Source organism: Falco rusticolus, chromosome 7 (genome assembly GCF_015220075.1).
Source record: "Falco rusticolus isolate bFalRus1 chromosome 7, bFalRus1.pri, whole genome shotgun sequence".
Taxonomy (NCBI): Eukaryota; Metazoa; Chordata; class Aves; order Falconiformes; family Falconidae; genus Falco; species Falco rusticolus.
This window is the reverse complement of record NC_051193.1, coordinates 42167079-42188529: the sequence shown is the minus strand read 5'-3', so window position 1 is coordinate 42188529 and position 21451 is coordinate 42167079. Positions and strand designations below refer to the sequence as shown.

Below are 21451 nucleotides of genomic sequence, written 5' to 3'. Positions count from 1 at the left end.
CAGAAAGTCTCATTTGAGCTGTTCCACATCACTTTGATGCACTGCTTATTTTAGAACATAAAGCACTTCTAAAATGTAAGACACTTGTGCAGCTGCTTTTTTCAAGATGTAACAGTGCCAGGCTTCTGTGTGGTTTACAAGATGTTTTGGAAACATTCTGGTTGCTTATAGTGTGTGGGGTTTTTTTCTTTTTTTTTTTAAACTCTCATCTTCAAGAGTTACCTCCCCTCTCTCCGGGCAACCATTTTCATTTTTACTTTAGGCTTTAAACCAATAGGATTGTAGGGAAAGCCTGTTGGAAAGAAGGCCTCAGGGTCTTGTTAGCTTTTTTAACCCTCCCTTTGGGGCTTTTTTGCCTTATTTTTCGCTCCCAAGAGGCATAATGCAAAATCTGTGTGTAATCAGAGCTAGAGACTGTGCGTGCTGTTCTAGGATAATATTGTCTTACCCTGCTCTGCTTAGTACCTTCAACGTAACCCAAAAAGCTTACTGGTTTTAAGACAGCTACTCTACATCACTACCCATAATACCAATGCCCTTGTCTTAGTGGCTAAACTGGAACAACTTATAATTTTTGTCCTTGGACAGTGTTTGCTATCTGAAGATCTTAAAGAGCTTAATAAACAAGAGTTTAGACTTGTAAATGAGGTAAATAAGATACTGCTAAAAGTAAAATGAGGGCAGTAAGGACCTCATATGTTGACCTTTGAGTAGGACTCTTGAAGGCAGTGAGAGTATGTCCTGGTTTCACAATCTGTCCTGCTCAGAAGAATGGGAATCAGAAGGTCTTCTTCAGTGAGGTTGGCAACTATGTGGGATCACAGCTCTTGGAAGCAGAAATATCATTTTTTCCTTTTATTGTCCACCCTATTGACCTCTGCCAGAGGGTTAGCCCCTTTCATCACTCAGTTTCGTAAAGTTGTTCTGGAAGTCTCTGATGCTGAAGTCTCTCATGCATGTGGGTACTGGATGGCTTCCCTTAAAATGCTCAGAAATCATACTTTTTTCTGTATGATTAACCTCAACTTCATCTCAGAGCCAGAGAAATAAACTTTTCTCCAAATTAAATGGAAAAAAATGGTTTGATAGCATATATATTTCACATAAGGATTGATTCTCAGGGTTATCTGTGCAACCTGGAAATTGTTGCTAAGATCTAAACCTCCAGAATTTCAAATCACAGCATTGTTTTCCTGTTACATGAGGCACAGGGGAGACTCTAATATCTGAAAACTTCATTTACTTCACAAAGTTTTACCAGATAAATTTGCCTTCTGAGAGCAACTTGCAAGTACCTATATTCAGTTTGTCTTGTCAGCCATAGCCCTGAGCCCTGACAGTTTGAATCACCATGCTGGGCATGTAATGCCATTGTAATGTACAGGTGGATGCTGAATTACCTGGGAAAATGTGACTTCTCCAGCAATGATCCCCTAGTGTTCAGCTGCTTACAGCAGGGACTGTGCCAGTCAAATGTGTCATCCTGCTCCCCTTGGTGTACTTGGGAGCCCTCTCAACATGGGAGTTCTCAACATTTGAGAAAGGCCATGTTTTCTCCCTCATCCCTGCTGTGTGAGAGCAAGAAAACAGACCCTGTGTGGCTACATCTAAAGCTCCAGCTAAACTTCACATTGCCATCTGGTCCTGGGAAGAAGTCCTGGATCTCCCCAGCCTCTGACTGAAGAAACAGTGGAAACCCAAGTATGGAATTTCCACAGACAGGTGCTTATTTGAGCACTGAAAAAGGAGATGCAGAGTGAGAATCTGACAAGGCAGGCAACTGCTTTGAAACCAAACAGCCATTCACCAAACTGAGCTCTGCTCTTAACCCCTGAAATAGCTGGCAGTGCTCTTGGGCCTGCCAGGACTGTTCACATGGATACCTGTAAGGATAGCACTAAGGAGCTGTGGCACTTTTCTTTTAGCTGGGTTAGCTGTGCTTGAAAGCACCCTTGAGAGCCACCCTCTCAACCCCTGCTGAAACATGAATTGCAATAAGGAAGAAACAGAACAGCGAGATGACTGTAACACATTCCTGCTCAAGCATCCTGCAGCAGAGGCAACGAGACCAGGCAGCAGCAGGATTTTATGCTGAACTAAAGGCACACAATTTAAGTGGACACCAAGATGCTGCCCATCTGCTTGGATGAATGTGGATGAGCCAAAACACAGTGGAGTGCCCAAGACCCCTGTGGCTGTTAGATGTGAAGATGTTCCTTTTTTTTAGCACCAGGATATGCACATGGTGCTCAGGTAAACAGTCAGCTCTACTGAGCATCCTCTCCAGTCAACCCTAGCCTGAGAAGAGTGCAAAAGCCTGTGTTTTGCATCTTCTTTAATGGTGTTAATTTCATTTTGCACATTATAATTATATTTTGTGAAAAACAGAGTTTAAAAATAGATTTCTCTTACACTCTTGAACCAATCTCATTAACACTTTATCACTTTCATAATTCATTAGCTTCAGTTTCCCAGGAACTGCCACCAGCAGTGGGTTTTGTCATCATGGCCAGAAATATTAAACTCTGTAGGAAACCATAAAATTGAAATCCTATGAGAAAGCATGAGCTGCATACACGACAGAAGACTCTGGCAGAAGTCCAAACCAGGGAAGTTTCTGCCCTTCCTTGATGAGGGGAAAAAACAGAAACAACTGAGTTTCATGAAAGAATCACTAAGAAAGACAAGAAAGAGAAAATGGACCAGGGTTGTCCAAGACAGTCTAGAGCTGTGCAAATGTAGAAGGAAACTACAGCTTAGACTTCAGATGAAAAAAGCAGAGGCATCAGATTACAGAAGAAATGAAAAAACCTTGAGAAAACAGGTAAAACAGTGACAGTGTTTACAAGAACACAACACTTGAAAGCCATACAGTACCATTCAGAAGATCATAAAAAAATAATACAAGAAACAATGTTAGGGACAGATACTAGGAACTTTCAAAAACAGAGCTGTTGCAGAAGGACACCATAAATACCTTAAGGACTTCCTCCAATGTACTCAAAATTTCTCTCCAACTAGCTGAAGGTCTTTTTCTTAATACCACCACCAGCCTAGTGCATGAATAAGGGCCTGAAGGAGATTTGCATGCACTCAGGAACTGAAGCAATAACCCAAAAGGTATTACGCCATGCTCTCATGTATCTCTGTAAAGTGTGTCAGGTACGATGAATGTAGTGTGTCACGACAAATGCAACAGCCTGGGGCTACAGTAGTCACTGCAGTCCTCTATTACAATACCCAGGGACAGGAAACTGCTAACCTGATCCGTGCAACAGCTAAGGAACAGCAGCATCTGGAAGCAGAAAGTCAGTAACCTCTGTCTTGGAGGCATCCCATCTTCATAGTGAGTAAAGGGCTGAGGGCAGCAGAACAGCAGCAAAGCCGCTGCTCACTGCAAAGGCCAGTGCAAGCAAGGTCATGGCAACTGTGTTATCAAGCCAGAGATTTATATCAAAGGAGGGATACACCAGTGAGAAGTCTAGTTAGGAGACTGTGGAGTTACAATCTTAAATCTTAAAATAGAGATAGACAAGTGGAATCACTCCCATGATGACAAATGTCACAGTTCCCAGAATCTGGAAAGATAAGAGCCTGTCCAAGCAGTACTTCTGAGTTCTCACAACTATCAACAAAAGTGCTGCAGAATAAGGAATTCATATCTTTGAATTCGGATGTCTCTGCAGGATTATACAGATATCAAAAACAGTGAATAGGACTAAGAGCACTAGTAGAGAAGAACAAGCTGATGTAATTGGGTCCCATGAGCCTATGTAAGCAGTAAGAAGATGGGAATCAGGGTGTTTTGTCCATGTGACCAGAACAACAGGACTAGCAAACACAGTTCTGTGGGGAAAAATCAAGAGGAAAGGAAAGCAGAATGTTCACGGACAGTGTGACTCAAAAGCATTAGCATCTGCATGGAGAAATGATAGGGACATCTAAAAAGTAAAGGAAACATGAAGCCAGTTCCCATTAGTGCCTAAAGATGACACTCTTCAGATCATGTTGGTATAGTAAAGATGAGACAATCATAAGTATTTATTGCAGTTCATAACCTGGCCATGTCCTGTTCACTTACTGAGTTGCACAAGGAGACAAAACAGAGTATGGTCAACAGTGAACTACTAATTCATATTAGTAATGCTTCCATCACCCATAAAAAAAAAATTCTGTTAATTCTGATATCTTTGTTTCAGACTGCTCAGAATTGCCTGTTGATCTAATCACTTCCCCTTTTATTTCCTGAAGGTGACTTTTTTTCTGTGGGCCTCTAAATATCAGGTAAAAAACAATATGCCGTGGCAGTATGTTTGGCCCACAGAACCCAGCCTATTTTTTCTGTTGCTTTTGGTCATATTCTTGACATCCTGCCACTGTTCTGGTGAGACACAGAGATTTCCTTGCTCTTCGGGTACTCTGAGTGAAGTTTTATGGGCTCAAGAAAGGTGAATTTTGTCTCTGCATTTTTCAGCAGGATTACAGCAGTCTGGCAGAAAAGTGTCTGCTTTTAGATTTTGCCAGAGTCATGAGTTCCTTTAAATGGCAACATCATGATCCCTCCCTGAGTAGCAGTGCTTATGTCAGTGAAATGTCCCCAGCTACCCACAACACATCCACAGCCAGAAAAAAGCAACTCTTCCAGACTGTCTTCTCAGAGCAGGGTGCCTTGAGGGCAGTAGTGGTACTGGGGGAGGTATATGTTGTCCCCAACAGTCAGCAGAGTCCTTTTAGCTGTACAAACTTGCTATTTTCCGCATCTTTCCAAGAATCAGAAACGTGCAGCAGGACCCAGCTAATGGTTTCCACAAGTGAATGACAACCATTCCCACAAGAGATGCTCCTATACCAAACCCATCATCTGCCACCAAACAGCAAAGCGGTCAGGATGATGCCTGCTGGCAGTTAGCAGGTGTCTAGATAAAAATAGGTCAAGGAAAAAGCGTTATGGTTTCTCCCAAGGAAAACCTTTCCCACAGCAGATTGTAAGGCTTTCCCTATGGGTGCTGTGCTGGGAGCGGGTCCAAGTGGCCATGGTAGTCCTGCACAGGCTGCTTGACACTCTCATTGTTCAGAATAAATTTTGGGCAGAGTATTGGCCTTGGTGGTGCTAGTACTTTAAGTAATGATCCATCTAAAGCAGTGTTTTTCTATTACTTGTTTGCAGGCCACCCAAAATGTCCCAGCAGAGCTGTGGGTCTCTGTGTGATGAATTCCAGCCTGCTGACAAATACACTTGATTTTGTTACCTTCTATGACCTCTCAGAGCAGACTGAGAACATTGCAGTTTCTATATACACCCTACTGAAAACTCCTGTCCTTAAGCTCCAGTACCTAAACTGCTTTACCTATATAGTTTCTGGGGATTTGTGGTGTTTTATGCTATTTAACTATATATGGGAGGAGATGTAGCTGTACAGTGACAAGGCGCTTCTGTGTGGATACTCCTGACACTGAGGGGCTTAGACTAATATTCTTTTGTTCATTCCCAATTCATTCAAAATTCAAGCTCCCAAATGGCAGAGCTTCCTGGCACAGAAACAATCATTAGTCCCAATCCAAGTGATCTGCTCATGTACGTAAACATGTACAGGTGCAGCTGCTCTCTAACCTTCACCTGCAGCTCAGGATGCCAAAGTGAACATGTGGTTCTTAACAGAAAAAAAGCCCTTAAAACCGTCGTCCGCACAAAGGGCTTTATTTAATTGCTGGAGATTCGAGTGAGTTCAGACTCTTGGGGTTTGGTTCATTCTCTGGAACAGCACTGGATTTTGTCTTTATTTTTGTTTCCTGTGTCAGAGCTTCGAAGCAGATGGATTTCAAACTATAGAAATTGTTCGTGGTAGATGTTTAATGAAAATTCCTGACTGAAACATGATTCTTATTATGGAGGAAGAAAAAACTTGCCAAACATTTATTTTTCCAGTTGTGAGAGAAAAGTAAGGGAAGAGATTTTTTTGCTTGAAGTACATGTTAAATTCCACATTGCAGTCTGGTATCAGTGCACACACTAAGGTTGATCTGTTCATGCTGATCCAACACAAATTGATGTTAGGAACGACTTCTGAGAATTACACAGCCTGTGCCTCTTTAAAAAATACCCACATCGGTATATTCAGCCCAAAATAGCGACCTGCCAGGCCTAGGGTAGGACAAAGGGAGAAGTAAAAGGAGGAAATACCTTGTTTGGGGAATGAACTGTGAAGCTGAACAAGAGACAAGCTTGAGCCTTTCCTTCCAGTGGGATTCTCTGCTGGCTGGACAACAAGAGCCAGTGCAGAGAGCCAAGAGAGAGGAGAGCCAGGCGGATGTCTCCTCCCCACAGGTACTGGAGGCCCTGCTTTATGGGAACAAACAAGCAGGCAGGCCGGGCAAGGAGCTGGACATGTTTCACAGGGCTGTGAATCATGGCAGACTGAGGAAGCTGAATCATGATAGCTGAGCTTCATGTCCACAGCTCTGAACTGTGGTCTAGAAAACAGAGTGAAGGAAGATGCAGAGCAGTTACAGGCACTGCTGTGTGGGTGTGAGCTGGTGCTGCTCCCCAAGGACTCCCAGTGTGCTCCTGTGGCAGGAATGTTGCAGTTCTGGGGCTCCAGTTCTCTAGCACCAGTAAGTGCGCATTTTTGAGAATCCACAGCAGATTTCCTTAAACTTGTCAATTTCTGTTTGTGATGGTGTGTTGTGTACATACGGGCACAGACAATTCGTGAGACTGTAAAGCTGAAGCAAAGATGGACACTTCTGCAGATCCATCTCTTTCTCTCTGCCTTGAGTTATTGGTCAATGCAAAATTTTCTCCACCATCTGGTGAATTTTTTCTAGCTTAGCAGCCAAAAGCTCTATAATGTGTAAGATTTGGGCTACACAATGCCATAGCGTGGAGTCATCTTGAAGAGCTGTAATGTAGTGTAGATTGCATTTTGCCACTTAAAGGAAAGTGCTGTTGCTGTAAAACACAATGGGAGGGTGAAGACAGGGGAGATACAAATAGGCTGTGCTCATACTGCCTGCGTGACCCAGGTCAGAGCCCACACACGTAGCAATGAACCAGTAATTTCTATTTTTATTTTTTTTTCTTCAAAGCACTTTGTCCATCCAGACCAAACCAGATTCCAGCATGGAGAGTCACAAGGTCAGCCCCATATGTATTGCGGATATGCACATCCTTAGAGACAGATGGACTTGTAATAAACCCTTTGGAGGTGACCCAGGGTTTTTTCTTCCCATTGTTGCTAGTACTGTCACAATACTCTAATATCTTGAGCTAGTCATTCCAAAAGCCAGGCTGAGACATTTCTTCTCTAGTGTTTCCCTGAAGAATCTCATTGTGTTTGGCCATCTGAAGCCAGTTCTTTATGCTTCTTCATATTAGTCCATGCAAATACTGGACAATCACAGAATGCAAGATGTGTGAGCCAAACCCACCAGCTTTTTTCACCATACAGATCAAAGAAAACTGTTGCTGACTGTCTTTTTTGTTTTTCATCAGTCCTGTATCTGGAAGGATCTGTCCTTGTATTTGAGGATGTCTTCAAACTGGTTGCCTTCTACTGTGTCAGTAGGTGAGTTGGATTCATTGCTTCCATGGAGGGGTCCCTTTACTCTCCCCTCTGGACTGCCTTTCCCCAATATCCAATCACAGCACATCCCCTGCTGTTGCCTCCAGTTTCCTCTAACCTGTCAGAGCAGGAGCTATTTCAGATAGTAGTATCTCTGATGAGGCTAGGCCACCCAGTTTCTAGTCAGGCACACCATAACCACAGCAGTCCCTGAAGCTGGAAGCTTTGTCTGAGGAAGGTCTGTAGGGCTGCACCCACAAAGGACTGAGGCACTGGACTAGGGCTAGGAGAGCAGGGAAAAGGGTCCTGGATTAACCATCTCTTATTTAAAGCAGCTTTAAGCATACACACACACCTGGCAGGGACTTAGCAAACCTGCTAGCGGACTGTTGCCTGTGGGTGACTCAGAGCACTTAGTCACTTATCGGGAACCTGTCAAGGAGAGTAGTCTTGGAACAATTTATGTTCTTTAGCCAAAATTAAAAAATAAAATAAAGCAATAATGAAGAGACCTTGTTTGTTTGCTCAGTACAGAAATACCAAACGTAGCGGGCACAGAGATGGGAAAGACCTGTAAGGTCATTTTCATTAGGGCAAGGTTTGATCAGCAGCTGATGAGTCCCTCTGCATAACTATGTGTCTGCAGTGTCCTCTAATCTGTGTGTTTGTGCCAAGCACACTGCAGCAATATCTCCACAACATTCCTGTTGCAACAGGCCTAGTTTGGGGTGGGATTGAAACTTTTGACCTCCTCTATAGAAACTTAGATGACTCTTAAAGTAGGTATTTCCCTTTAAGAGAGGAAAGCAGATTCAGGATATGTTTACAAGGCAGTCATGTTAGTGACTTGGTTAGGTCACAGAGTAGGAACAGTCTATCTATGGTATGACACAGTGTGCTGCAGCTTACCCAGCTGGTAACATTCACTCTATTTTGAGGGCTGCTTCTGCAGCCAGCTGACTTCCAATGCTGCTGGGCCAGGACACCTGCCTGCACACAAGGGACCACACTCTGTCTCACCTTCATCAATGAAAAGACATTTAGCCATCTAGATGTGTATAAACCCTGTAGAATGAGCAGAAATTAAACCCTGGGCCCATATAAAGATTTCTGCCTTACCAAAGCGAGTAAGAGCCCATATACAAACAAAAATTGAGCATTTCTAGTCAAATGGCTGGTGGGAGAGAAAATATGCTCACCTCTGCTTTCCTGCAGAAAAGGTCATGCCTTAAGAGTCTCAGAAACAAGGAAAAGCTTTTCTGTTATTTCCTGTTACAGATGTTACTTCTCAGTGTCAAATACACATTCACATGGTTCATATGATTTCTCAGGTCACTGTCAACAGACAAGGTAAATAGGGAATAATTTTCTGATAGAAGCAGGTAATAAAAAAGCTGCTTATGCACTGACATACCATTTTCTGGCAGGAGCTGTCCGTGATGGTGAGTGGAGAGGCCTGTTCTCAGGGCTGTAGTAAATAGTCATCTATAAACAGCTGGAAACAGCTTATCACGGCTGACGGGCTTTTCTCAAAAGTCTTTCCTGGTTGATTTACCCTAGATCACAAAAATAACATCTGTAAGTAACAGGTGACTTGATGGTTTATCTGCAAGCTGCCACCCCATGAATAAAACCAGATGTTTTTTTCTATTAGAGTAATGTCTTAATGTTTCCTGATTTTTAGACTTATTTTTCTACCAAAACTGAAAAATAATAATAATTAAAAAAAAAAATAAGGGAATTGTTCATACATATAACAACAACAAACAAAGCAAGCAGAGTGTCCATGGATCCTCTTCCTCTTTTAAACCTGATATCTGCCATGAAAAAAAATAATAATCCTGGGATCACATCAGTGTATGTCAAACAATATGATAACAGAGTGCTCAGTGGTGCAGGGAGAACCCTTGCAGTACACAGTGCATCAATAAGATATGTGTCTGTTAATAAGGGCAAAAATAGTCCCCCTGCTTTCATCTGTGAACAGATCAGTCCTCCCCAGGTCTGCAGTCATATGCATTTTTGGGGTGTGCATTTGTGTAGCAAAGAACACCTGCTCACAAGGCCTGCATTTTCTAAAATAATTTCCTGCAGTTTGCAGGACTTTTTGTTAGATTTTCTAATGTGTAAAATGATCCTGCACCATTCCTTCCTACCTTTTAGGGACTGTTAATGTTTTTTCTAGTCCTTGTTAGAACGGGAATTGAGGTAGGAGCAGGTTTAGCAAATTGTCACTGGGCAAGAGGCAAACCTGAACAGTTCACTGGCAACCCAGGAGTTCCATGAAATTATTTGCGATTTAGGGTGCGTTTCAGTGAAACCTAACTAACGTCCTTTGAGAGACTGTATCTTTTTTTCAGTGAAAATACAACATCTTTCCAGAAACCAATCAGTCTGAAGTCTCAGAGCAGAGAGTAGAGGGATATGTTTTCTCAGTGCCATGTAGCACTTCATCTTTTTCTGTCTCTTCATCCAGAGGTTACCCTTCCCCAGGAGGAGTCCTTCTTCCCTAACCCCACTGTGTCTTGCTCTGTCCCCATGCCTTACACTTACACTGATTTTTAAAAGGGAAAGCAAGATAGGGAAAGAGGGGTAAACAGAAAGAAAAAGGACTGTAAATACCCTCCACACCAAAAAGAATGGCTTTTCTAATTGCAATAATTACCATTTGCAACACTTCAATTTTCATGGGAAGGTATTTCAACCCTTGTGGCCTTCCCTGAGGTGAGAGGCGTTCCTGCTGTTTCCAGAGGAGGAAGCAAAATGCAATGTTTAAGCTAGTGGCATGGCACAAAGCATCGCCACAGGAGCTGGTGATCTCTTGTGAAATCAGAGCAACTCAGGCTGGCACAATGTACATGATGCCTTACTGGCCACGAGATCTCCCTTTGACAACATCCAGGACTTGGCAGAACAGGGATGAAATTGCATGCCACTTCAATCATGAAAACCAACAATAAAATTAGGAATTCTCAACAATTGTGGGGTTTGTCCTTTTGTTGATTTTTCACTGTGTTTCTTTTTTACAGGGATTTGCTGCCCTTCACCCTGAAGCTACCACAAGCAGTATTAGAAGCCAGTAGCTTTCAAGATCTTGAAATTATCTCTAGTCTGGGGATAGGTAAGTCCCTTAAAGCAGCCAGAGTTTTGCTCAGACTTGTGAGAACCATGGTGCCTCACACAGACACAGTGCAACTAGAGGATAGATGAACTATTGTCTTCAGTATAACTGAGGAGGCCTGAATGCAAGAGAGAAGATGCTTATGATCTTCATGTTTATACGAGCACACTGAAAAAAGGTCTCTTGCCCCTTTGGACATAAACCTCCACTTGGACTTCTGTGCAGGGCATGGGATCTACAGTCCCACTGTATAAGCTGGGGCTTTCAACACTGGAAGCATGGCACAGCCTTTCAAGAGTAGCCTACACACATTGGAAGTAGTTGACATCTGAGGTATATGAAAAGAGGAAAACACTTTTGCAATTTCCCCTTATGATGTGTATGGGTAATGCTGATGGAAATGTGATAAATTTTAATTTTGATATTTCTGCTTTCTCTTGCAGGATTTCTAGTTGGTAGAGAAATATGTAGTGTCCCAGCATGTTCTCTCGCCTCACGCTAATAAGATGCAAAAAGGAATGTTATTTTTAGTGACAGCACCAAATGAGCAAATTTTAGATCAGATGTGTAATTCTACAGAGCTGGGAAATTCAGTTCTGTTAACTAAAGGAATTATCCCTATTCCTTCCCATTTAACACTCTCCACTTGAGTAATTACAGTTAGCCACTCTCATACTACTTTGCTTTTCAGTTTTCCGTCAGCTGTTGAAAGCAGCAAAACAATGGTAAAAGCTGAAGAGTTAGCTCACTTAGAGATACTCACTAGAGCACCCTGGGGCTTCACGGATCTATTTTTGGATCTTCTGCATTGTACCTCCCAGAAGGCATGGGCAAACCCCACGGGTTTCAGTTCAGGGAGCTTTGTTGAATTTGACCATCGGATTTGCCTCTAACACATTTAGCATCCCCTATTTTGAATATGTTCCAATTTGTAAAAGCATCCTTGAGTATGAGCATCCAGCCAGCACTTACTGCTTAAAGAAAGGTACTTTGCAACTTGAGATAGCACGTTGCAAACTTATTATTAATTTTATTATAAGAAGTGTAAAAATTTGGATTAAAATGTATGAAGAATATCATGATTCTCCAACCTTCGGCTTAATTTGAGCCAGCAGAGGAGATCCTGACTCAGGCAACAGTCTCCAGCAATTTCTGAAAGGAAGGATTAACTAAAGCACAAGCAGCAAAGCAATATTGGTTGTAGTCTTCTTCCTCTCCTGTACACTGGTGGTCATAAAAGTGGTGATGCTTGGAGGTTTGCTTGTCACAGGACATTGCATGCCAGGAAAGTTTCTGACAACACAAGAAATCCTGCTTTTGTGTAAAGATTCCCTGGGAAGTTATGCCAGCTTCTTGGAGTGCCATGCTGTCTCAGTAAAGTCAAACAGGCTTAATTAATGGATTAATGTTTACTGCTTCCTTGAACAAAATGTTGTGGGTACAAATGGGTACACGAGCAATAAGTGCTGCCCAAAGTGGCACTCCCAAAGGAAAGGTAGCATTGTTTGAAATTCTTGTATAGTGCTTTTTATTTATTTCAAAGTTACATGTTTTTGAGGGTGTAGAAGTAAGATGTCTACCTGCAAGCTGGATTGTTCCACGAGGGATCTGGCTGTTATGTATTATTGTCAAAAAGGATGTACTGCAGGCCCTGTAGTCCTGACCTCACTGGTACAGAAGGCATTTTGGCAGAATTAGCGTGATTGCACCGCACAAAGAGCACATACCACCACAGATGTGCTGAAGCCTCACAGAACTGCTTAATTATCCCTCCTAGAGTGTAAGCTAAGGGAGGATCCAGGACAGCAATAGGAGATGATCAAGCTGCATTTCCTTCTGTATGACACAGTGTGGCTGGGCTGGGAAATGCCCTCTCCGAAGTAGCTGTGTAACCCTTGGTAGGACCACCTCATATGGTCCTTCGCAGTCTGAGGGGAGCATTGCCTGTCCATCACAGTGTTTTATTCTGACCACTGCTGAGAAAAATAACCAACTTCCCTTTTGTAGAGTGGTTTACTCACCATTTCCTCAGCCCATGAGACTCCACAGCATTATATTCTGACTTAAGCAACTGCCACTGCCCTGTATTTGCTGATACCCAGCAAGAGTTGGAGCATTTAAGGGAAATCATACCCTAGACAGTCTCAAATGTGAGGGAGTTGGCAGTGTGATGCTATTATATAGTGCAGTTGCATCTGTGCATCTACTCCTGAATTCTGTTGTCAAGTGTTCTGCTGTTCCTGGCAACACTTTATTTTAAGCTTCTTTGTTCTCCTCCCTCTCATGGTAGGAAATCAGAGAATAAAGCTGTTCTAACCTCAGACCTCCCTAAGAAAACATGCTGATATGCTTATAAAGCCAAATTAGCCATGGACACTAGCCTAGGCTATCACAGTTTTTAGAGAGAGGCTAAATCAGCAGTTTAATCCTGATGGGAATGGACAGCCTTTTAGTTCACCTGTGCATGGCTTACTGTGTGCCTATGTTATAGAAATGCTTCGTTAGAGGGAGCAGAGGGGCAGCGAGGAGTCAGCCTGCCTCTCCTGCCCTGCACCCACCGGAGGAAAGGGAACAGTCCCTGTCCCTGGGACGGCTGGCTGTGGCCCAGGGAACCAGATCGCTGTCAGAGGGAGGGAAGGCCAGCAGTGGACTCAGGGCACCAAGGGGGAAAGGCAGGGCCCTGCAGAGAGCAGGTCATGGCAGCAGTGGAAAGAAGACAGCTTTTCCAGCAACAGTGTGTTGCTGGCTGCAAGCAGGAAGCCATAAAAAGTCACGGCTGCACCAGGGGGCAAAACGGGAAGAGGTGGCCTGTCTTTGGGGATGCAGTGGGCAAGGTAGAGATTTTATCTGAATGCGTTTCGTCACTGAGTTCTATGTTGGCTTTAGTTGAAGAGTTTCTTTGCTCTGTTTTGGAAGTTCCTTTGAGCTTTCCTGGGGTGCTTGTTTTTAGGAAGAGTCGCAGGCAGGTGCTGCCCAGGGCTCTGGCCAGCTCAGCCCTGCACCCCCTTCCATGTGATGGGCTGGGGCCAATGCTAGTGCAGCCGACAGGAGAATGGGTCCCTGGCAAAGCAAGCTGAAGACACCGTTCTGAGCTTTTCCCCTAGTTTGAAGCATGTCACACACATAAAACAAGCGACCCTTTCTTCACACTGTTTTGTGCAGAGGTGTGAAAGCTTGTGCACCATTTCTTTTAACAAAAAGTAGGACTTCTACATACCAGTAGCAGCTAAAATTGTCTCAGAATTTTTTCATTCTTCTTTTCTTTCATTCTTTTTTTTTTTTTTTTTACAGATTTCTGGGATTCCTCCTTAAACCACAGAAGAAGAGGAGAGGCATTATCCCACCCTGCAATAGAGTCTGCTTTCAGCACTGCCCAGGCAGACAGCCTAAGATCTACCCAGTGTTTTGCAAGCAGCACAAACCACTGCTCATGTGAAATTGAGCTGTCAATAGGAAATGACAGGCTGTGGTTCGTGAATCCTATTTTTATAGAAGAGTGCAGTAATTCTTTTCCCCCGGATGTACCTCCTCCTAAAAGCCATCCTGTGAGTGCCAATCTTCCCCCTGCCACCACGCTCACTGAAAGGAGGTCTCCCCGCCGCCCCCCTCCACCTCCACCTTCTCAAGCTCTCATTCAGAAATCTCTGAAGTTCCTGCAGGACCCCATGACTGCCTGTGAAGAAAACGAGCTGCTTCTTCAGCCACTAGGAAAGAGCATTAAGGAAATGAAAATTGTGGGCAGTGACAATAAAGAAGAAGAAGGGAAGCAGAGCTGCTCAGTCAGTGAGCCCTTGGCAGTGAGTCCCAAGAAGGGCTCCCAGCCCTCTGTCCCCCCACGGAGGCGGCTGTGTGAGAGGACCTCAGAGGAGGGCTGTGTGGGTAAGCCTGGAAGTTGTGAAACGCTGCGAGTGGAACAGACGGAAGAAAAACAAGACACAAGTACAGAGAGCAAAGATAAAAGGTCGCTGTGCAAAAAGGCTGTAGAAATGCCTGGGGAGGTTCCCGAAAGGACTGTATCACAATTTCAGGAAACAAAGCCCGAACCTGCAAAGAAGAAGGAGGACATGCCTGGGATACAAAGCAGTGCTATTCAGCAAGGAAAGTCACCTCCTATCCCACCACCAAGAAGAAAGAGGCTTTCCCAGGTACCAAAGATCCCAAGCTCCTGCCAGTCAAAGCAAAGAACAGTGGCAGAGACTGCCACGGCGCAGGCTTTGTGCAAGAGAAGCCCAGCTACAGTGGCAGGTGGTGCCACTTGCACAAACACCAAGACTGAATCAGGACATGGCCGCAAATCTGTCAGCTCAGCTGAACTGAAAGGTTCACACTCGTCCCTGGAAGGCCCAGGAGGCAGCACTGTAGCTCAGGCATCAGCGTCTGAGCCAGACTCCTACTCCACCAGCAGCACAGAGGATGACCTGGAGATGCTGAGTAGTTCATCTGGTAAAAAGACACGGTCTGTGATCTTGGACAAGGCCAAGAACAGGCTGTCCTTTGCCAGCTTGTCCAATGTCTTCACAGTCTTTTTGTCTAGTGACAGGAAGCTGCAGAAGAAGATAGTAGAGTTGGCACAGGACAAGGATTCATACTTTGGCAACCTGGTGCGGGACTACCGAGTGTACAGTTTAGAGATGATGGCAAAGCAGAGCTCCAGCACAGAGATGCTGCAAGAAATCCGGATGATGATGACGCAGCTGAAGAGTTACTTAGTGCAGAGCACCGAGCTGAAATCTCTGATAGACCCAACCTCCTATACCGAGGAACAGTTAGGTAGGTGACTGTGCTTTACTCATCCTCAGGCAGGATTTGGGAAGGTGAGGAGGAAGACGGGATTATAGAGACATAGGTTCTGCATTACAGAATTATAAACCATCTCCTAAAAGCTGAGGGGTGCAAACTGAAGTCTACTTTGTGGTTGCCAGCACTTGGAGGAGCAGCTCTAAAAACTGGGAGACCAATGAGGGGGAAAATCGCATTATGAATGTTTTAAAGGGAAGAGTTTAAGCAGAAGAGATGTATGTGTGTGTAAAAGAGACATATATGTATGTATGTATGCATATGCATATACATATACACACATAAAAATCTGAGTCTGTGTGTGTATATATGTGTGTGTACGCATAGGCACATACACGCAGAGCTGTGTTCAAACACAAAAGGCCAACTCCCCCTGCACAGCTGTGCTCCCCATGGCCTTCCACATCCACTGCCCCACGCTTTGCAGTGAGGATGGAGAACTCCCTGCATGTAGCAGCCACATCAGGGGTCAGTCACTATCTCACAAGGAGTGACAAGACTACAATGATTTTGACTGGCACGTTGGAGGAGTCACTCGATCCTATTCTGTGCTCCTCAGAGCTCAGAGGTGTGGAAGAGCTGCCTGCTACAAGACCACTGCTGGCTCCAAAATGCAGAGTTCACTTCTCTTTAGCACAGACGTAGTTTGCTTTTGAGGAGAAGGAAAATAATACTTCTGGCTGTTTAGAAGTGTTTTGTTGCTTCTCCTTCAGTATTCTGTGAGGGAGTAATGCGCTACTTCCCTCCTTGCTAAGAAATGCACTGGCCTGTAGGATTTTTTATCCCACTCAAAACCATACAGCCAGAAAAAGTATGCATGCGTGCACTCACACAGTCTTGACTTAAAACTGTTTCTTGAGGACCAAAAACCCATGCAGAGCTATTTATGAGATCTCTAAGTTGCCTTAAAGCAAGCTGGGAGCTGGAAGACCCCCAACACAGAACATGGCCAACCACAGAAGTGACCAGGGATTCCAGTGGATCATGCAGTTCCAGTATTAGGTGGGACCCAGCTAAGTGGTGAGCCAGGACCCAGAGGCACTCAGCTGTCAGTCTCAGCAGGCCCTGATGACTTCTTTCTCACTCAGCGAAGGCTTCACCTGATCCTGCAGTCTCTGCAGCAGAACAGACCTGCTGCCAGCCCCTTGCCATAGCTAGGAGGGGGGAGCTACAGTTTCACTTCTCATGCACTTCATATAACACCTGCAATTTTTGTCCCGATAACCCCTTTCTTCAAGGCAGAGGGGGGTGTCAGCACAGAGAAGTCTGTCTTGAGTCTGGATTAGGGAAGGTGGAGAGGAGGCAGAAAGAAATGTTCTTCTGCTTGGTAGAGTTGCATCTGTGCAAGGATCCCCCCACCTTCACACAGACAGACCTGGTTAGATCTAGCCCTGTTCACTGGCAGTTCCTTAACAGGATGATATGATCCAGTCAGCCTAGGGAGGACTGTCTTCTCCTGTGGAGGCCAGGGATTCCCACCACGTAAGATTTGCCATTTGAATTTGCCCTGCTTCAGGCTGACTGATTCTCTGGATTCTTTAAAATAGTTGCATTTTGTATACATAAATGTTACTGCCCTCTGTTTCACTCCTCACTGATTAAGCAAATGAACTCTTTTGCCATTGACCTTTTTGCCTCAGTGCAGGGGTGACGAAAGGATCCCTTGTAGTCCCTCTAGCTCTGCCCCTGGTTTTGTGGAATCACACAACAGACTTTCTCACAGTCTCTCATGGTTCCTTTTGCCTCCTGCTAAATATTAAGCAAACTCTCAACCCACACAGACTATTTCCTCATCCACAGGTGGTGTAAGAGATGACTTGAGTATCAGTAAATTAGAGTCACCTGAGTGGTAAGGGTGAGAAACTTCAGACCTGCTGCTGGTGTCTGCCTCTGAGCTGGTGGCTACAGCCCCTCTTCAGTCACTGCAGAGAAAGGGGCACTTTGAGGATGCAATTAATTTAATCCCAAAGCAAATATCTCAAACAGGTCTGAGAGATATGTTGGAAGGGACATGAGATGAATCCTACACGGACGTCTGTAAGGGCAGGGCTGTAAAAAGAAGCACGGTTAGGTGAGGTTCCTCATCTCTTCACAGAGTTAGCTTTCCTGCTGCCTGACAGTGTCATGCTGGTCAGCCAGGAGTCAGGCAAAGACAGGCTGCTGGTAGCAGGACCTCTCCTACAGCTCCAGCGGCAGATACTGCACATTGATGTTCATCTCGAGCCTATTCAGGACTTCCGGACTTGGTAATGAAACATTTACTTTCTGGGATGTAATTTCTGTTCCCTGCTCACAGCTATGCAGTAGTGCATGAATAACCAACCACATGCTTTCTTAGGAGTTTTACTTGCACTTCTACTAATATGTTAATTATCTCTCATGGACTTTTGTATTCTCCCTTCTCTATGCAGAAGTGATTGCTGAGACGGCTTTGTACAAATGTGTCCTGAAACCTCTAAAAGAAGCCATTGATTCTTACTTAAAAGAAATCCACAACAAAGACGGATCTTTACAGCAGCTGAAAGAGAACCAACTTGTGATACAAAACACAACTACCACTGACCTAGGTGTCACGACCAGTGTGCCTGAAACTGTTGTGCTGGAAAAGATCCTTCACAAGTTCACAACCATGCACAAGGCCTACTCCCCAGAAAAGAAGATTGCCATCTTGCTGAAGTCCTGCAAACTCATCTATGACTCTATGGCTCAGGGAAACCCAGGTACAGCACTCCTACTGAAATGGTGTCCCTCACTGGTCCTTCTCCATGTATTAAGGGAACAGTGTTTATGGTACAGTTGATGTGGTAACATTCAGATTGGAGGTAACAGTGATGGTCAGTGTGTTTGGTATCAGCTGTTTGCAGGTTGTGTTCAGAATGGGGGCTGGTTAGCGACTGTGAAATTCTCTACACTAATAACAGCTATAAAATGTTACCTGGTTAATTTTAAGCTCCATAACTCCAGAAAACAGACATCTGTAAGTGGCTGGTTTATGGGTAATGTTCTTTTTGCACAGGTCTTCACACACTTCTCCATAAACCCTCAGAGCTCCGACCCAGCCTGTAGCAACTTAAGGTAAATTCTAGGAATGGCTCTTTGGGAAAAGTCTCTTGGTTTGGCCTTTACAAAGTTTTGCCTAAATTGAGAAGGACACACAGAATGCTAGTACTGATGCTTCAGTAAATTCCAAAAGCTGCTATGATGTGAGGAAGTATGTGCTCTGAGTATAAATATAACTTGGGCCTCAGGCCAACCACTAAATGCACACATTAGGCCCTTGGCCTGCAGACAGAGTGCATTTTTAAAGATAGACCAGGAAGCCACTTCCTTCAGGAATCTGTCTTGCCAGTTTAAGAGCTTTCTTTGTATACTGATGAGCTGATGACCAGCCATGCATATATTTGGAGAGAAGCCAGACAATAATTTGCAATAACTTGTGGTTGTTCATAAACTCAGAATCTCCAAAGGTGCTTTTAGCTGTTCTGCTTTATTTTGTACTGACAACAGCCTTGGAGTAGTCATGCAGGAATTCTGTCCCTTCTGAGCCTCATCTCAGGGTCATCCCTTGGACAGTATGCAGCAAGGTTCAATGACCAACCTAAACATGTTAACAGCAGAGCAAGAAGCCACCCCAGCACTAAGCCTAAGCGGAAGGCAGATAGTACCTCTCACTGTCTACAGGTATTATGAGAAGATTTGGACACATATAGGGGAATTTGTGGTAACTTTGTTAAAACAATTATGTTAAGTTCGAGAGTAAATTTGGTATAGATCAAAGACTTGCATGCCCCCTTAAAAAACACATAGAAGACACAATCTCCTTCCAATGCTGGTGGTGTCTTACCTGTCTGTCACACCTCAGCTCAGGGCTGGAATTTCTTGGTTGCAGGAAATGCCGTTGTGTCATTTTATGTAATAGAAATTAAGAGTCAGGGAAATAACTCAAAAACCCCTACATGTCTTAAAAGGTTGACATTCATGAAATCAGAGGATTTTGTTGTGGTATGCTATGCTAACCAAAGCATTTTGGCCAGCTCTGCTGTTTTCTCATGTTGAGTACTACTGCAGGCAGGGTGTAGGTCAAAAGCTGACTTCATTCCTGTGCATTCAGTTCCCTCTCCTATATATATGATCAGTAATGCAAATTAGGAGCTGGTCAGAAGAAAACTGGCCTGGAATTAAGGAAATGTACCCCAGTGAATTCAGACCAGAAAAGGAGGTTAAGGGGGGGGTGAATGCTACAATCTAACTCCTGGAAGACAGTGGACCTGGAGAGATTGAATGCAACATCCTGTAGACCCACTTAGAAGTGAAAAATGTGAAACCTCTTCAACAAAATTAACTGATCCCAGATCACTTTGACTTTCCACCTGGCAAAGACAACATTCTGCAAAAGTTTTTCTGACAGGGAATTCCCAGCTGTGGGCTGCTCAGACCAGATTTCAGCGAGTAGGAATTCTCCTCCTGCTCTCTGCCCTGGAAAGCAGCAACCCAGGGCCCCATCTGCTTTCAGCCAGCCCTGAGGCAGCACAGTGCTTTTAACACAGGAAGAGCAGAGGCCATGCTCGGCTTCCTGTGCAGTAGTCTGTTCTTCTTTTAGCTCCTTTTACTCGCTGCTGAATTAGAAAGTTCCCTCTTCTTCCAAGATCAGAGCAGCTGGAACACAAAGCTAATAATTCCTTCTGCTGCAGGACCAAAATCAGTCTACCTGTCACATGGTAATTACTTATGTTGCCTGGTTTAATTTGCAGTTTGGCAGCTCAGGCCAGGTCTTTATTCACTTTGCAGACCGTAGGATGAGCTGACCAGAGAACAGGGTTTCATCTCAAAGCAAAGTGCAAATACCACCAAATCAAGCACCCCTTTTTTTCAGACCTGTATGGGAACACAAGTTTTTTAACATTTTGAGACCCATGTACAGCAGTCCAGGTTTGGCCAGGGTGTCCCAACAGGTACGAAGTTTTCTTTAAAACTAGGGATAGGCTTACTCAAGAACATCTGTGTCTGTGCTAGTGCCCACCTCTGCACTGCTGCAAGAGTCATGAAACTTTGAAGTCAGCCTTGACTGACTGACTGAAGGTATATCAAGCTATTTTAAGAAAGGAGTTATTTGGTTTGATTGAAATTCATACTACATGAAAAAATCTGCCTGAAAAATTCACTGTGGTTGAAGTCCCTGATACATGACTATGAACTGAATGGGTCAGATCCTCAGCTGGCTTGAACTAACATTTATCCCTCAAGTTGAAGGCAATCAACTTTTGAATCTGATTCATCACAAAGAATCAGGAAGGCAACTTCACAATCTTTGTCAATACACCTTTCTCCCAACAGACAGCTGAGTACAACTCTAAGATATAAGTCTATGGTGAAGTAGGACTCATTACAGCTACATGTAGTTGTAGGTGGCCACAGATGGGTAACATGTCTGGCTTCTCATTATAGACAATGGAGACTTACTCACTGGAGTTCAGTTGATTCATCTGGCTAGATGTAGGTGTCTGCTTTAGGGTGAGATGACTCATGACAAACTCCGCTGACGATATTGATTAGTCCATCATTGGCTATAAAAGGAGTTTAGGGGTACTGGTTCAGACGTTCACATGTAGAGTGTAGGTAGTGGTATTAGTAAGTGAATCCTCCCCAAAGGGACAATTATTATACCATGGTGGTGTCTCAGTGAGCTTTTCCAAGTTCTGCACAAACTTAAATAACAGCAACATATGCCTCCAAGAATGTAACCTATGATCTAAAAATATGTAACCTGACTGCTAAAGATACTAGGAGTAGTTAGTACGAATAACAAGCATTAAAAGAATTAAAAAGAAGAGTCTGGAAATCCAATCCACCCCTCACAAACTGGCTGGCATTTTTTTGTGGCATTTTTTCATCTGCGCATTAGAAAAAGTAAGAGGCAGGACTCATGGGGAGCTGTAAGCTCCCACTTCTCTGACTGCACCTGCATTTGGAA

The 21451-nt window shown here is 44.0% G+C and overlaps 1 protein-coding gene across 1 annotated transcript in view; it reads left to right on the top strand.

Moving 5' to 3' along the window:
- The window catches only part of LOC119150877 (ras and Rab interactor 3-like), a 180289-nt gene that overhangs the window by 142285 nt on the left and 16553 nt on the right, over window positions 1-21451 (top strand). Inside the window, exons 21-24 of the mRNA XM_037393969.1 lie at window positions 7493-7565; window positions 10592-10683; window positions 13975-15453; window positions 17892-18200. Coding sequence (XP_037249866.1) covers window positions 7493-7565; window positions 10592-10683; window positions 13975-15453; window positions 17892-18200 — 1953 coding nt within the window. The remainder of the gene's footprint in view (window positions 1-7492; window positions 7566-10591; window positions 10684-13974; window positions 15454-17891; window positions 18201-21451) is intronic.